Source organism: Neomonachus schauinslandi, chromosome 13 (assembly GCF_002201575.2).
Source record: "Neomonachus schauinslandi chromosome 13, ASM220157v2, whole genome shotgun sequence".
Lineage (NCBI taxonomy): Eukaryota > Metazoa > Chordata > Mammalia > Carnivora > Phocidae > Neomonachus > Neomonachus schauinslandi.
This window is the reverse complement of record NC_058415.1, coordinates 6,710,395-6,727,159: the sequence shown is the minus strand read 5'-3', so window position 1 is coordinate 6,727,159 and position 16,765 is coordinate 6,710,395. Positions and strand designations below refer to the sequence as shown.

Below are 16,765 nucleotides of genomic sequence, written 5' to 3'. Positions count from 1 at the left end.
TGGAATAGTCAACTCTCTGTGCGGTTTCTCTGGCATGGCAGCTTCATGGTAGCCAGGCTTTTTATTGGAGATTCAGGGTTCCAAAGATACAGGACTTAAGAGAGAGGGAGAGGGAGGCAAATTGGGAGAGGGAGAGAGACAGATAAGCAGACGGAGCTTCTATTTTGGTTGTCATTTATTAGCTATGCCACTTGAAGCAGGTCATTTATTTTCTCTGAACCTCAGTTCTCAAGTTTTAAAAATCAGAACTTAGTTTGGGGTTGCCCAGAAGAAGACTCCAAGGCAATAATTTGAGTGAAAGTAGTTTATTTAGGAGTTAATCCCAGGAAATATCAGAAGGGAGCTGAGACGTGTACAGGCAAAGAAGGAAGCTGGTAAAAGTTAAGCAAGTTACCACTGTGAGCAACTGGAGCTTAAAACCTCTAGGGAAACCTGGGGAAACACTATAGAATCTATGTTACAGAGCTATCTCATCCAAGGGTTGAGGAGCTGGGATATTTATACATCAACTCCCATCAGTCATTGGTTGAAGACTGGAGAACATTAATTCCTCAGCACCTTTGGTGTGCTGAGATCTATGCAAGTGGGAAAAACCCTCAGATAAAGAGATACAGGTGCTGCTGGAGGAAAATTAACAGGTTTGCATTGAAAATGATAAGAGCTTAAGGGATATGAACAGGGCACCCATGGGGTTTGCTACAGAGTATAGGTAGCTGAGTAATTGAAATGAGATGATACACAAAGAAATCCACTCCTGGCGGGATGGTGCCTGTTCTTGCTTTGGAACACGCCACTGCAGGATTGAAGGGAGGCCCTGAGGTCCAGGAGCTTTCAATGCTCACATCAGGGGATGCTGCCAATTTCCTGAAAGGCAGTCTTAAGAAATGGCAGTAGTATTAGTGGATTACCCACCCCCCTCAATGGACTTCAGGGTTAATAACCTGCCACCCTATGGGAGTGCAGACCTCCCTGGTGGTTCCTCATAACTGAGTCTTATCTACACAAGGCTTGCTACCTTGGCTAATCTTACTCAAGGTCCAACCCTTGCAGATCACTGCCCCTTACCCCCCAAATGTTCTGGAACTCACCATCTGGTGACATTATCCAAGGACGGTTGCAAACCCATGTTATTATGATATTGGATTCATAAATCTGTAGTCATTTGATAGATGTCTGCACATCTCTTAAGTTTTTTGAGCAGAGGAGTGACATAATCCAATCTTTGGGAAGATTCTGGTGTGCAGGATTAAAAGACACCAAAGAGGGAAAAGCAGAGTCTGTGTGTGTATGTGTGAAGTTATTACAACTACCCATTTTGAGCCACGCGGGATGGGAGGAACTGACTTGGCCAGAAGCGCTGTGCATGTAAAGGGACCGATGTGAAAGGGGCAAATCTTGGTGTCTCATAATAAAGTAAGCAATGGCCTGGTGTCGCAAGACTCCGGTCCCCAGGCACGAGGCCACGGCCACCTTTGCAATGTTCCTCGCGTCTTCCCTCACGTGTAAGGGAGCACCTCGCAGGGTTACAGCTGGGAGCGAGAGGAATGCCCCGGCTGCGCGCTCAGCACCGAGTCCACAACAGGGTAAGCGCGCTAATCCCATCTTCTCCTCTATCAGTAAAAGGCGGGGGAGATAATACCAACTACATCCAGGGTTTGCCTTAAGTACTGAGGCTAAGTACCGGGCATGTAGTAGGCACCCAACGCCAGCCCGTCGCCTCCCCCGCCCGCACATCAGTGGAGAGAACGCACGGACGCTACGGTGGAAGGGGAGCTCCCGCGCTTAGCTCCCAGGCCGCCCCCGGCACGCGCTCCCTCCCGCCGCGCGCTGTTGCCGGGGCCCGAGCACCGCCCTACCAGCGCGGGCCAATGGCAGCGCGGCCCGGGCACCGCCCAGCTCCAGCGCGGGCCAATGGCGGCGCCTCAGGGGCACCGCCCTGATCCTGTGCGGGCCAATAGCGGCGAGACTCGACGCGGGAGCCGCCCCCGGTCGGGTGGGGAGGCGGGGAGACGGCCACCGACTCCGCCCCTCTCCCCTCTGACCCGGTGTCTCGTCTCTCCGTCTTCCTGTTCCAAACCACGTGGACGCGCCGGGGGCTGCGGGGCTACGGGAGAGAGCCCGGGTCACCACCGCCGCTGTCGCCGCCGCCGCCGGGGTCGCGACCCCCGCGCCCGTCCGAAGTCACCGCGCCCCGGCCGCCCGCACCTTTGCGGAGGGCGCGCACATGGCGACCCAGGCGCACTCCCTCAGCTACGCTGGCTGCAACTTCTTGCGCCAGCGACTGGTCCTGTCCACCCTGAGTGGGCGCCCCGTCAAAATCCGAAAGATTCGGGCCAGAGACGACAACCCGGGCCTCCGAGGTAACTCGGGGCGGGCAGCGCGCGGGGTGGACGCGGGGGCCGCGGGGGCCGCGGGGGTGCGGCGCCGATGCCCTGGGGGCGGCGCGCGGGGAGCCTGTGCGTCTCGCGGGCGCATCGGGGAGGCCGAGCGCCGCGTCGCCCCCACACCCGAGCGCGCCTGGACTGGGGGGGGGGGGGGGCGGGGTCGGGCCCGAGGGGTGTGCTCAGCTGCGCGCTGCGCTGGCGTCTCCCGGGCGCTGCTAGTAAACAGCTACACGTTTTCCAGCACTGCGTGTTGCAACAAATCTCGGGCATCGCCCCCTCGCCTGCCTTCAGTCCTCTTGCTCACACCGTGAGCCTCTCAAAGGATAAAGGCAGTTTGCTGGACCGGAATGTGGTGATTGGGCAGATATAAGATGGAGAGAGGTTTGGAGAGAAAAGTACCACTGTTTGGTTCCGTGCCCTAGCCCAAAACACGTCTCAGAAGCAGCTGCCCCCTCGGACATCGGCTGTCCCTGTCGCCATGATTTCTCAGCTGCCCTCACACCTCTCCTTGGGTGTGGATTAAAGAAAAAATTAAAATTTTGTGTTTGTTTTTAGCTGTAACTGGGATGTGCACAGGACAGAAGCTTTGTGATAATTTTTTTTTTTTTAAGTCATGGGCCTAATTGCCTTGACTTCAGTCAGATTTGAGGACAAGCGCTAAACTACTTTTTTGCCCGACAAAGGTGGATTGATGAAAAAATAGGCCCTGTTTAAACTCACATCAAGTTAAGTGGTGCCGATTTTCAACTGGTCCCCTGGAATAAGACACATGCATTTGAAAGCTTCTGTCTGGTTATCCCAGATTGGGAGATTCACTCAAAGGAAAAAAAGGGAAAACCTATCTGCAAATTTAAGGAGAGGGTTTGTGGTTGGTCTTAGAAGCTATGTCGGTCCTGTTGAAATGTTTACTTTTGCACCGACTTCTGTACTAGGTGGCCGGCCCATTTCATCATCTGTCTGCGTGTTCTGGAGGGTTACATCTCTGCCTCTCTCGAATGGTGATTGGTTGCACATAAAGGGAAAACGCAATGTCATTGATGGAGATAGACCGTTGGGAAAGAAAGACCCTCCGTACCTGGTGACCATGGGAAGGGCTTGTGTTGGTACATGATTCTTCTCTCTACCGCTCAGAAACACTGAGAACATTGAGGAGGGACCCCTAGCATGGTTTCTGCCAGGTGTTCTCAACATCTGTCCTTATTTTGAATCGGCGTGGGCAAAGCAGTTGCTTGATTGCTCTGCTCTGTGGCATTCTCAGCCAGCTCTCCGCTTTACCTCCAGTTTACTCTAGAGAATTTGCCACTAGCTAGATATGGTAAGACAGGCTTCTGCTTCTGTGAACTGTGGGCATAGGTTTTTTTGTCGTTTGTTTTTTATTTATTTATTTATTTTTTAAAGATTTTATTTATTTATTTGAAGAGAGAGACATAGTGAGAGCAGGAACACAAGCAGGGGGATGGGAGAGGGAGAAGCAGACTTCCCGCGGAGCAGGGAGCCCGATGTGGGACTCGATCCCAGGACCCTGGGATCATGACCTGAGCCGAAGGCAGACGCTTAACAACTGAGCCACCCAGGCACCCTGTCGTTTGTTTTTAAATAGCAATAGAAGTCCTTTGGCCCGGAAACCTGGGATTTCGGTGGGAAATATAGTGCTTGTAAGATACAATTTAGTGTTTGTCTTTTGACAGGTGGCCTCCAGACTAATATTTAATGTTCCGAAGGATGCGTACCCCCCCCTCCCTACCGTCCGCTGTTTGTGAACATTTCTTCACTCTCATTTCTTCCAACAGGGCTTGGCCACTTGGCACTTTCCTGAAAGGTTGCCAGGCTCCACTGCTTGGGGGAGGTAGTGCTCTTTGGCAGATGTGTTGGTATTTTATGGGGAGCACTACGTGGAGCATTGTTTGCTTTACCTTATTAATACACCAAGGGAAAAAACAGAGGCTCCTGACTTAGATCTCCTTGTGATGGTTTCAGGTCCTCAGAAATCTTGTAGATGTTCACTTAATTTCTTCAAGAGGGGGGCACCTGGGTGGCTCAGTCGGTTAAGCGTCTGCCTTTGGCTCAGGTCATGATCCCAGGGTCCTGGAATGGAGCCCCGAGTCCGGCTCCCTGCTCAGCGGTTGTGTATCAGGGGCTACATGTATTTATATACATAAATATGCACGTGTGTGTATGTATATGTGTATATACACATACATGTGTGTGTATCTATGAATGCATATATATACACACAAATATCTCAGTTCCCTCGAAGAAATTTTTTTTATTTTTTATTTTTTAAATTTTATTTATTTATTTTTTAAAGATTTTATTTATTTATTTGAGACAGAGAGAATGAGAGAGAGAGAGCACATGGGTGGGGGGGAGGGTCAGAGGCAGAAGCAGGCTCCCTGCCGAGCAGGGAGCCCGATGCGGGACTCGATCCAGGGACTCCAGGATCATGACCTGAGCCGAAGGCAGTCGCTTAACCGACTGAGCCACCCAGGCGCCCCGAAGAAATTTTTTTTTAAAGATTTTATTTATTTGTCGGAGAGAGCGCGAGCAGGCGTGCACAAGCAGGGGGAGCTGCAGGCAGAGGGAGAATCGGGGAGCCCGATGCAGGACTCCATCCCAGGACTCTGGGATCAACCGTGATTCTGGCAGCCACCATCGCATCTGTCCAGACCAGAAGCAGACCCAGAAAGTCTTCCTTCATAAACCCCAGGGGTTATGTGGTCATAGTCAAGCGAGTCCTTGGTAGTTTGATTAAAGATGTATCCAGGAGGCTGTGCTGCCAGTCATCTCTCCCTTTCTGACTCTTTTCTGACTCAGATTCTGAGAATTGGAAAAGACTCAGAGCATATCCAATAAAATCTTCAGCTTAAGTATAAAAATTGCATCTCTCGAAGGTGCTTGCTTAATCATCCCTCCTGGTGTGGGCTCTGGAGGGTGGGGGGTGTGGAGGCCTTTTGCCTCAGGGGCAGTGGTTTAGAAAAGGTTCCTGAGCCCCAGTGTGTGCAAGGCTTTGTGGGAGTGTAAACACGAGAGGCTGGTTGCCCCACTTCTGGAGGAGCTTTCTGAGTAGGAAGTGCTTGACAGAGTAGCTTGAGTAACGTCAAGTAGGAAGAGCTGAATGTTGTAAAGGGACTCAGGGGAGTTAGGGCAGAGGCTTCCCTGGGGGTTATGAAGGAAGACTTTCTGGGTCTGCTTCTGGTCTGGACAGATGCGATGGTGGCTGCCAGAATCACGGTTGGTGAAAGGAACAGCTTGTAAGTCAAAGAGTTCTTTATTTATTATGTTGAAGTAAAATCCTGAATTTGTTGTGGTTGTAGTAGCTTGGTGGTTAAGAGCTTGGTCTCAGAGTTAGACCTTGGTTTGAGTCCTGCTTCTGCTTTTGCTATTAGCTCTTGGACCTTAGGCAAATTCTTTAACATTTCTGAGCCTCCGTTTTTTCATCTATAAAGTGAGGCCAACATCACCAGCTTCATTGGGTTATTGTAAAGATTAAATAAAATAATACGGGCGCCTGGGTGGCTCAGTTGGTTAAGCGACTGCCTTCGGCTCAGGTCATGATCCTGGAGTCCCTGGATCGAGTCCCGCATCGGGCTCCGTGCTCGGCAGGGAGCCTGCTTCTGCCTCTGACCCTCCCCCCTCTCATGCTCTTTCTCTCTCTCAAATAAATAAATAAAATCTTAAAAAAAAAAAATAATACTTAAAGTACACAGAACAGTGCCAGGCATGTAGGAAAAATAAACGTTAGCTGGTTTTGGGGCACCTGGGTGGCTCTTTTGGTTAAGCGTCCAACTCTTGATTTCGGCTCAGGTCATGATCTCAGGGTTCTGAGACTGAGCCCTGCATCTCTGGCTCTGTGCTCAGCAGGGAGTTTGCTTCTCCCCTTCTCCCCCCTCCCCCGCCGTGCACTCTCTCTCTCTCAAATAAAAAATAAATAAATCTTTTAAAAATGATGTTAGCTGGTTTTATTATTATGTAACTTCTACCTACGAGTATAATTCTGCTCTCCGGCGTCCGAAATCTGTTCCTGCTTCTTTTTTAGATTTTTAAAAAAGATTTATTTATTTATTTATTTATTTGAGAGAAAGAGAGCGAGCGAGCGTACAGAGGGAGAGTGAGAGGGAGCAGCAGACTCCCCGCTGAGCAGAGAGCTCTATCACAAGACCCTGAAATCATGACCTGAGCTGAAGGCAGACACTTAACCAACTGAGCCACCCAGGAGCCCCTGTTCCTGCTTCTATCTGGAAACTTTTCACATATTTAAAGAGAATTATGCCTTCTTTTTGTCCTCTCTTTTCAGTCTAAAGTTTTCCTTTTGGGTGATGTCTTCCAAATATTTGTGTGTATTATGTATAAGGTAGTGGTTTTCACACAAGGCAGTTTTGCTCCCCTGGGGGACATTTGGCAGTTTTTGGAGATATTTTTGGTGGTTACAACTGGGAGGCTGCTCCTGGCATCTGGTGGGTAGAGCCCAGGGATACCAATAAACATCCTGCAATGCACCATACAACTTCCTCACACAAAGACTGCTTCTGCCCAAAATGTCAATAGTGTGGATGTTGAAACCTCTGGCATATGAGACTTAATTATGCCTTTTTTTTCTTTTCTTTTCCCCATATCTCCAGTGGTTGGGGATAGCAGTGTGTGGACCAAGAAAGCTGCACAGGGATTCAGAAGGGGATGAGACACAGGTCAAACTCTGTGACTGCAGGCAGACAAGCTAATCTCTTAAATAAAACTGCCTCCTTCCAGTGCAGATTGTGTATAATGAGAAGATTTTGAACCCCAAAGAAAGATGATCTTGGAATGGTTTTTACTAATTACACAACCACATGTGTAGTTTTTGCTTCATTCTGAGAAACACAGACAACTATGTTTCATTCTACTCTTGCTGTTCAGTGAGGAGGAAGTAAATACTTTGTTCTGCCGCTGTGTTCCTGCAGGTAGAGAGCCAAGGCATAGTTAGGTGAGGTAGCCGGAAAAGTTGGAGTCCACTGAGTGGCAGAGCTGGAAGGAGGGTGCAGCTGGCTCCCGCCCGGAGGGCTTGTTCTCCCGTTTAACCGCATGCCGGACTCGGCTGTTCCTCGGCGTTCCGGAAGGCAGCTGTCCATAGCACCCCCAGCTCTGGATTTCATGAGGGCTGTGTCTTGCAGGGTTAGGTTGAGTTCACAGTTTATGGGTAAGAATGGAAAGAATTCCACGAGAATAATTGTTTAAAGTGGGAATAGGGAAAGATGGACTTGGGCAGGAACACTGGTTTAACAGTTGGGACGCGGGACCCTGAGCCAGTCCCATGACTAAGCCTCACAGTGTTCCCCTGTGAAATTGGAGAGAGGAGTTATGTGGGCCCAAGGGAGTGCTGCACATGGCTTCATCAGATGAGATTCTGAAAAGGGAGGGGCAAGTGGAGTTTTAATCAAAAGAATTCCTTAAAATGTGTTGAGGAAACATGCTACATAGAGGTCCTTTGAAAGGAAAACATCTTTTGGTGAACTGATGTGCTGTTTTGGGGCTAAATCTGGCTGTTCATAAGTTGCATCTTCTAGAAGGAGAATTGTAAGGGAAAACTTTCTCCTCTACTCTCAGTACTCTCCCAGATGTGCGGGGTTTTTCCCCCTACAAAGCAGTTCTCCAATTCTCAGTGAGCATCAGCTGGGTGTACTACAGATTGAACTCAATTCTGACGCTGTCTACATGGAGATGGCAGCAGATCCCACACGGTAAGGGCTCAGTCCCACAAGACTGTCCCCACTTCGGACAAGTCCCATTCGCAAGTTCAGGCCACTTGTACTTCTGACCAACTGGTTATATAAATCGGGGGTTCCCACCGTCCCCTCCTCGGGTCTGATGATTTGCTAGAATGGCTCACAAAGTGTTTCCCAGGGAAACACTTATATTCACCAGTTTATTGTAAAGGATGTTATAAAGGATATAGCTGAGCACACACAGATGAGGTATGTAGGGCCAGGTCCTGCAGGGTCCTGAAACAGGAGCTTCTGCCCTCTGGAACCAGGGTGTGCACCACCCTTCCAGCACGTGTGTTCATTCATCAGCCTGGAAGTTCTCTCCTTGTGCAAGAGTTTTAATAGGGTTTAATCTCCTCTTCCCTCAAGGCCAGCAGGTAGGGCTTAAAGTTCCAACCCTCTAATGACATGGTGTTTCTGGTGACCAGTCTCATCCTGAGGTTGTGTAGGGGCCCCATCCTAAGTCAACTCATCAGCATAAAGTCAAGTGTACTCAAAAGGGGCTCCTTATGAATAAATTTTAGGAGACACTCCTATTATTTTGGAATTTCCAAGGGTTTTAGGAGCTCTGTGCCAGGAATCGGGGACAAAGACCAAATACATTTCTTACTATACTGCATGGACGCACCTGTATTTTGTTTTAGTATGGTCTGAGACTCAGAGTTACTAATTAGTAACTAGAGTTGGGGAAACCTGATGACTCTACGAAGGATAGTTGATTGACTATTGTCTTGTGGATTGGGAACCTGCCCTCTTGTGCCTCTGTTGACTGTTAGTTTGCTGTCACATGTTGATTATTGGGTGCCCAAAATGAGATACTCATCTTTTTTTTTTTTTTTAAGATTTTATTTATTTATTTGACAGAGAGACACAGCGAGAGAGGGAACAGAAGCAGGGGGAGTGGGAGAGGGAGAAGCAGGCCTCCCGCTGAGCAAGGAGCCCGATGCGGGGCTAGATCCCAGGACCCTGGGATCATGACCTGAGCCGAAGGCAGACGCTTAACGACTGAGCCACCCAGGTGCCCCGAGATACTCATCTTTGAAAGACAAATGCCAGGAATCCTAATCGTCTGCTTTCAGATCTGCTGTTGCTTGGAAGCTGTAAAATGCTATTCCAGATGGAACTGTGCACCATCTTTTTTTTTTTAGAGTAAGCCTTTTAATTTTGAGATAGTTATGGATTCACATGCAGTTGTCATAAATAATACTGAGAGATCCTGTCTAGACTTCACCCAATTTCCCCCACATGGAACATCTGGAAAAACTGTAATACCATATCACAGCCAGGAAATGGACAGGGATAAGAGTGAAGGTATTGAGCATTTCCATTACCACAAGGATTCCTCAGGTTGCCCTTCCTCAGCCACACCATCTTCCTTCTTGCCCCACCAACTCCTTAACCCTTGGCAATCCCTAATCTGTTCTCCATTCCTATAATTTTGTCATTCGAAGAATATAAGTGGAATCATATAGTAAGTAACCTTTTGCGGTGGACGTTTTTCACTCAGCATGATCCTCTGAAGATTTAAGTTTTTTTTCAGGATTGTTCCTTTTTATTGCTGAACAGTATTCCATGGTATGAAAGTATCACAGTTTTTTTTAACCATTTACCTGTTGAAAGACATCCGGATTGTTTCCAGTTTTTTGGCCATTATGAATAAAGCTGTTATAAACATTTGTGTACAGGTTTTTCTGTGAACGTAAGTCTTTGCCTGGGATAAATGCCCAGGAGTATAGCCCCTGGGCTGTATGGTAGTTTGCATACTTAGGAAACTGCCAAAGTGTTTTCCAGTGTGGCCTTATGATTTTATATTCCCACCAGCAATGTGTAGGTGATTCAGGTTCTGTGCACCCTTGCCAGCATTTGGTGTTGTCACTGCTTTTTTCCCCCAAGGGTTTTTTTTTTTTTTTTTTAAGATTTTATTTTTTTATTTGACAGAGAGAGACACAGCGAGAGAGGGAACACAAGTAGGGGGAGTGGGGGAGGGAGAAGCAGGCTTCCCGCCGAGCAGGGAGCCTGACGTGGGGCTCCATCCCAGGACCCCGGGATCATGACCTGAGCTGAAGGCAGACGCTTAACGACTGAGCCACCCAGGCGCCCCTCCCCCAAGGGTTTTAAAAGGTGTTACTTCTTCTAAAATCAACATTTTAATAACTTGGCTAAGCCTGTGCAGCTGGTGGCACTGAGGTGCCCTCCTGGCCTCTGGCCCTGCAGACCAGCTGCAGAGTCCGCTGGGCTGTTTCTGGATGGTCCCCAAAGGTTATGGGCTAAGAGGCAGCAGCTCAAGGTCATTGTCCCACCCCTGTCCCTACCAGAGGTCACATGTTGGAAAAGTCCCATCTTGATCACACTTCCTCGTAGAACCTGATGTTCTCAGATTTGGGGGGACGGGTTAACGTTTCCTTGATTGTCGCCAGGGATGGGTGATGCTATCGATGCGAAGGCCGATGATGGCCTTCAGAAAGAAGAGGGAGGAGGTGGTGAACTCCCACCAGAACACCGGTGGGTGTGACCTGGTTTCAGAGGAGGATCAGGAGACTCAGGAGTGCCCTTCTATCCTCCCCGCAACCCGGGAGCGGACGAGGACGGACGAGAAGAGGAGGACAGAGCCCGGGGCCCACTTGCGCTGTGAGTGGCAGTCCTCCCTGCAAGGAGCCGCAGGTCAGACGAGGCAGCTGCCACACCCGCGCCGCCGTGGACCGACTGGGCCGGGACCAGGCGGGGACAGTGCCCACGGCAGCCCGGGCCTGACCCAGGCCTCCACACAGGGTGGCCAGGATGGGCGCAGGAAGCGCAGACAAGCCACAGCTGGGGAGGCGGCCCTCAGCCTGCAGCAGGTGGCCTTCACCAGAGGGGCCCCGAGGAGTGGGAGGAGGGCGCGCACGTTGAGAGGCGGGAGGAAGGACTCCACGAAGGACCAGTCCTGGGCTGGGGGCGCCTCCTCTGGGCTCGCAGCCTCTGTGCCTGGTGCTGCGCCTGCGCTCCTCCTTGCGCCCTGGGGCCACTGCGCTCGGGGGTTTCTGGTTTTAGCCGTCCTGGTTGTGCTGTCTTGCTTAATTTGCATATTCCTAATGGCTGATGATGGCCAACACCTTCCCTCTGCCTATGTGCCGTCAGCATGGCCTCCTCCGACATCTTTTGTTCATTGCCAACTAATCTGTTTTTAAGCTTATGTTTTGAGAGTTCTTTACGTGTTCCGGTCCTTTATCAGATATGTGGATGGCTGATACTGTGTCCCTCTCCACAGCTTGTCTTTCATTCTCTCTCTTTCGCTCTTAAGTAAGCTCCACGCCCAACATGGGGCTTGAACTCATGACCCTGAGATCAAGAGTCGCCTGCTCCAACAGAGCCAGCCAGGCGCCCCCAGTCTTGTCATTCTCTTAACATGGTCTTTTGCAGAGCGAAAGATTTTACTTTTAGTCAAATAGAATTTATCAACTTTGTCTTTTATGGCTTATGCTTTTGGTGTTAAGTCTAAGATCTCTTTGCCTATTCTAGATCTAGAATATTTTCAATGTTTTTTCCTAAAGGTTTCATAGTTTTACATTTGATTTTTGTATGAGGTTTAAAACTTAGATTGAGTTTTTTTCTTTCTTTTTTTTTTTTGCTTATGGATGTCCAGTTGCTCCAGCACCGTTTGTTGAAAGGGCTATCTTTCTTCCATTGAATTGCTTTCGTATCTTTGTAAAAAATCAGTTGGGCACATTTGTGTGGCTCTCTTTCTGGGACCTTTATTTGGATCCACTGATCTATATGTCTGTCCCCTTGGCCAGGACCATGTAAACTTGATTACTGTGCCTATAAGCGTGTAGACTGATACCTCCAGCTTTATTCTTACTTTTTGTAGATTGTTTTAGCTATCCTGGTTCCTTTGCCTTTCCAATATAAGTTTTAGAATAATCTTGTCTTTATCTAAACAAAAATCTTGTTAAGATTTTGACAGGAACTGTGTTAAACCTATATGTCAGTTTGGGGAGAATTGTCATCTTTACTGAGGCTTCTAATCCATAAACATAGTATATCTCTCCATTTATTTAGATCTTTGCTTTCTTTCACCAGCATTGTGTAGTTTCTAGCATACAAGTCCTATAAACATTTTGTTAGATTTACACGTAAATATTTTACTTTTTCGAGCAATTGTCAGACCAATTGTCAATGATACAGTATTTTTAATGTCAGTCTCCATGTGTTCAATACTAGTATATGGAAATACAGTTCATTTTTGGGAAAATGTTTGTCCTCTAACCATGCTGAATTTACTTGTTAGCTGTAGGTGTCTTTTTGTACATTCTTTGGGATTCTCTATGTAGATAAACATGTCATCTGCAAAAAGAAATAATATTATTTCTTCTTTCTAAACTTTATGCCTTGTACTTCCTTCTCCGTGCCACGCTGGCTGGAACTTCTAGCACCATGTTAAGTATGCGATGAGAGCAAACTGCCGTGCCTTGTTCCCTCTCTTAGGGGAAAGCGTCCATTGTTTTGGTGCTAAGTGTACTTTTAGCTGTATGGGTTTTGTTTTGTTTTTTTTTTCCAGATGCTTTCATCAGTGAGAAAGTTCCCTTCTATTCCTATTTTTCTAGGAAGTTTTTTTTTATTATTATGAATGAGTTGCATTTTGTCAGATGCCTACTCTACACCAATTGATGTGATTGTATGACTTTTCTTCCCAAGGCGTTTGTAAAGAAAAATATTAAAACTGAAAAATTTGTATACAAATAGGAAACTTGAAAGGTCATAAAATAGCATAAATCAGAGAATTAAATTTCCCTTTGTTGATTTTATTTCTTTTATAGGTTTTTTTTTTTTTAAAGATTTTATTTATTTATTTGACCGACAGAGAGAGACACAGCGAGAGAGGGAACACAAGCAGGGGAGCAGGAGAGGGAGAAGCAGGCTCCCCGCGGAGCAGGGAACCCAATGCGGGGCCTGATCCCAGGGCCCTGGGATCATGACCTGAGCCGAAGGCAGACGCTTAACGACTGAGCCACCCAGGCGCCCCACTTTTATAGGTTTTTATATAAGCACAGCGAGATATCTAGGAACATTTGAAGGCATGGGACAAAAAAAGTAATCTTCAGTGTTTGTTATTACAAATAAAGCAGCAGTAAAAATTTTTGTACATATATCCTAGCATACTTCTATTTCTACAGGATAGAGTTCTAGATGTGGAATTGCTGGGTCAAAGACTATGCTTTTTTAAAATGTGGGGTCAAATCAAAGTATGTGAAATCCTCTTGCTTAATTGGTAAGATATCCTTTCCCTTAATTGCTGCTTCTTCCTTGTATTAACACTTTCTTTTTTTTTTTTGAGATATATTTAATGGCATTTGTAATATGGCAAATTGGAGAGATGATTGGGTTTCTTTGCTTGTTTCATAATTTTTAAAGGTACTTTTTCTTTGAATTTGATTTTTGTTTATTTATTATTTTTGAAAGATTTATTTATTCATCTGAGAGAGAGCACGTGTGTGAGCCAGGGGTGAGGGGTGGTGGGGGGCAGAGAGAGAGAATCTCAAGCAGACCCCCCACTGAGCATGGAGCCCGTGGTTGCTCAGTCTCAGGACCCTGAGATCAGGACCTGAGCCAAAACCAAGAGATGGTCGCTCAACTGACTGAGCCAGCCAGGCGCCCCTTGATTTTTATTTTTAAAAAATAAACTTTTAGCAGAGGATACTACATACTAAGAAAAGTGCACAGACCCGGGTGCCTGGATGGGTCAGTTAGTTTAATGGCTGAGTCTTAATTTTGGCTCAGGTCATGATCTCAGGGTCATGGGATCCAGGTGTTGGGCTCTGTGCTGGGGGTGGAGCCTGCCTAAGATTCTCTCTGTCCCTCCCCCCCCTAAAAAAAAAAGTGCACAGACCATAAATGGATAGCTTGATGAATTTACAAAGTGGATATGCTACCCATGCCAAGAAATAAAACATGACCAGCAACCCTAAAACCCTTCGATGCTGTGCCATCACACCATTTTCTCCCACTCCCAATGTAAATAATAAGTTGACTTTTTACACCATTGATTGCATTTCTGAAATACTAACCGTAATTTATATAATGGAGTTATAGAGTATGTATTTTTTGTGTGTGTCTGGTTTCTTTGCTGTCTTCCGTGTTTTTAACAGTCATATCTGTTGGAGAGGCAGTAGCTGGTGTTCATTGCTGTAGCATGCTACTACGTTTTATTAATATGGCACAATTCTCTGTTAAGCCGTTGCAAATATCTGGTTATGCTCTGACTTGTTTTTATGCACTTAATGGTTTCTTTTGATGAGCAATAGATACTTCTTTTAATGTAGTCCAATTTATAAATTTTTCTGTGTCTTTTTAAAGAAATCTTGGTCTACCCCAAGGCCAAGAAGACGTTCTGGAACTTCTAAGGCTTCTCTTGTTTTTTTGTTTATTTATTTTTAAGATTTTATTTATTTGGGAGAGAAAGAGAGCACACAAGCAGAGGAAGAGGGAGAAGCAGACTCCTTGCTGAACAGAGAGCCCGACATGGGGTTCAGTCTCAGGACCCTGGGATCATGACCTGAGCCAGAGGCAGATGCGCCACCTAAGACTTCTGTTTTTATTTTTATTTATTTATTTATTTATTTTTAAGATTTTATTCATTTATTTGACAGAGAGAGACATAGTGAGAGCAGGAACACAAGCAGGGGGAGTAGGAGAGGGAGAAGCAGGCTTCCCGCGGAGCAGGGAGCCCGATGCGGGGCTAGATCCCAGGACCCTGGGATCATGACCTGAGCCGAAGGCAGACGCTTAACGACTGAGCCACCCAGGCGCCCTATTTTTATTTATTTTTAAAAGATTTTATTTATTTGACAGAGAGCGAGCACAAGCAGGGGGAGTGGCAGGCAGAGGGAGAGGGAGAAGCAGGCTCCCCGCTGAGCAAGGAGCCTGACACGGGAGTCAGTCCCAGGGTCCTGGGATCATGACCTGAGCCGAAGGCAGACGTGAAACAACTGAGCCACCCAGGCACCAGAGGCTTCTGTTTTTATATGTAAACTCTGTTACAATGAATTCATTCTTCATACTTTTAAAACAGAATTTTACTAAAAAATAGATTTTTTAGTAATAAAATAGATTTTTTAAAGTAATAAAAATCTGAATTTTCTCAGATGCCTTTTCAGTAGCAGTCAAACTAGCTACTTGATTCTCCCCCATCCCCTGTTTTTATATTTAATAATATTGTCATCTTCCTTGTGCCTTACGTGTGGTCCTTTCCTGGGAGGCCCTCTTCTTAACTGTAGTGGATAGTTGAAAAATGTGTTATGGGCTCTTTTCTAAGGCTTTATGTGGGGATATTTTATTTGTTCTTATTAAATGAAGTTAGTTTGTAATTTATTTATTTTTTTGGGGAAATTTATCATTTTTATTTTTTATTTTTTTATTAAATTCAATTTATTTATTTATTTTTTTATGTCCATTCTTTTTTTTATGTTATGTTAATCACCATACATTACATCATTAGTTTTTAATGTAGTGTTCCATGATTCATTGTTTGTGTATAACACCCAGTGCTCCATGCAGAACATGCCCCCCTTAATACCCATCACCAGGCTAACCCATCCCCCCACCTCGGACCCTCTAGAACCCTCAGTTTGTTTCTCAGAGTCCATAGTCTCTCATGGTTCATCTCCCTCTCCGATTTCCCCCCCTTCATTTCTCCCTTCCTACTATCTTCTTTTTTTTTTTTTTAACATATAATGTATTATTTGTTTCAGAGGTGCAGGTCTGTGATTCAACAGTCTTGCACAATTCACAGCGCTCACCATAGCACATCCCCTCCCCAGTGTCCATCACCCAGCCACCCCATCCCTCCCACCCCCCACCGCTCCAGCAACCCTCAGTTTGTTTCCTGAGATTTATTTTTTATTTCTTGCATGTGATGCTCTTAACTATTCTGCATTTGAAGCCATCTCTTCATGCTTTTGTTGTTGTTCTTTGGAATGTGTAATAGACGAATTTTTCCTTTGAATGTTGGGAAAAATTTTTTCAGCAACTTTATCAGTGCTCTTCTCAGTTTTTTTGTTTTTTTAAAGATTTTTATTTATTAGAGAGAGAGAGAGCAGAGATAGCGACAGAGAGCAGGAGCCAGGAGGAGAGGGAGAAGCAGACTCCCTGCTGAGCAGGGAGCCAGGTGCTGGGTTCTGTCCCAGGATCCTGGGATCATAACCTGAGCTGAAGGCAGTCGCTTAACTGACTGAGCCACCCAGGCACCCCCTCTTTTCGGTTTATTGATAAATTCTCTTATTCTCTTAGTTTTGGGTTTCTCTTTTTTGTATCTTTTTGTTTATCTGTTTGATTTATCATCTTTTTACATAGTTATATTAATTCCAAATGTATTAGTAATTATCAGAGAATAGTTTATCACAAAAGCTCATAATCTTTTATTAATTATGTTATTTATTATTAGCTTATATTTTTTCTTTGTACAGATGAATGAGAGTATTGATCTGTGTTGTATTTTTTAAATGAATTAGCTTGATTTTTTTTTCTGCTATATTTTCCATTTTTCAAATCTCTTTTGTGATTATTTTTTCATTTACTTTTTGGCTTGTAATTCTATTCCATTTCTAAAATCTCAGTTCATTTTGCTCTTGCAAAATTTTGTTTTTTTAATTACTAAGGTATTTAGAG

At 46.0% G+C, this 16,765-nt stretch overlaps 1 protein-coding gene across 2 annotated transcripts in view; it reads left to right on the top strand.

Moving 5' to 3' along the window:
- The window catches only part of RCL1 (RNA terminal phosphate cyclase like 1), a 97,709-nt gene that overhangs the window by 33,436 nt on the left and 47,508 nt on the right, over positions 1 to 16,765 (top strand). The window contains exon 1 of one of the 2 annotated variants that reach the window (XM_021694341.1): positions 2,225 to 2,360. The exons of the other annotated variant lie outside the window; for it this stretch is intronic. Within the exon in view, the coding sequence (XP_021550016.1) occupies positions 2,225 to 2,360 (136 nt within the window). Of the gene's footprint in view, positions 1 to 2,224; positions 2,361 to 16,765 lie in introns of those variants that run through there. 2 annotated transcript variants of the gene reach the window in all.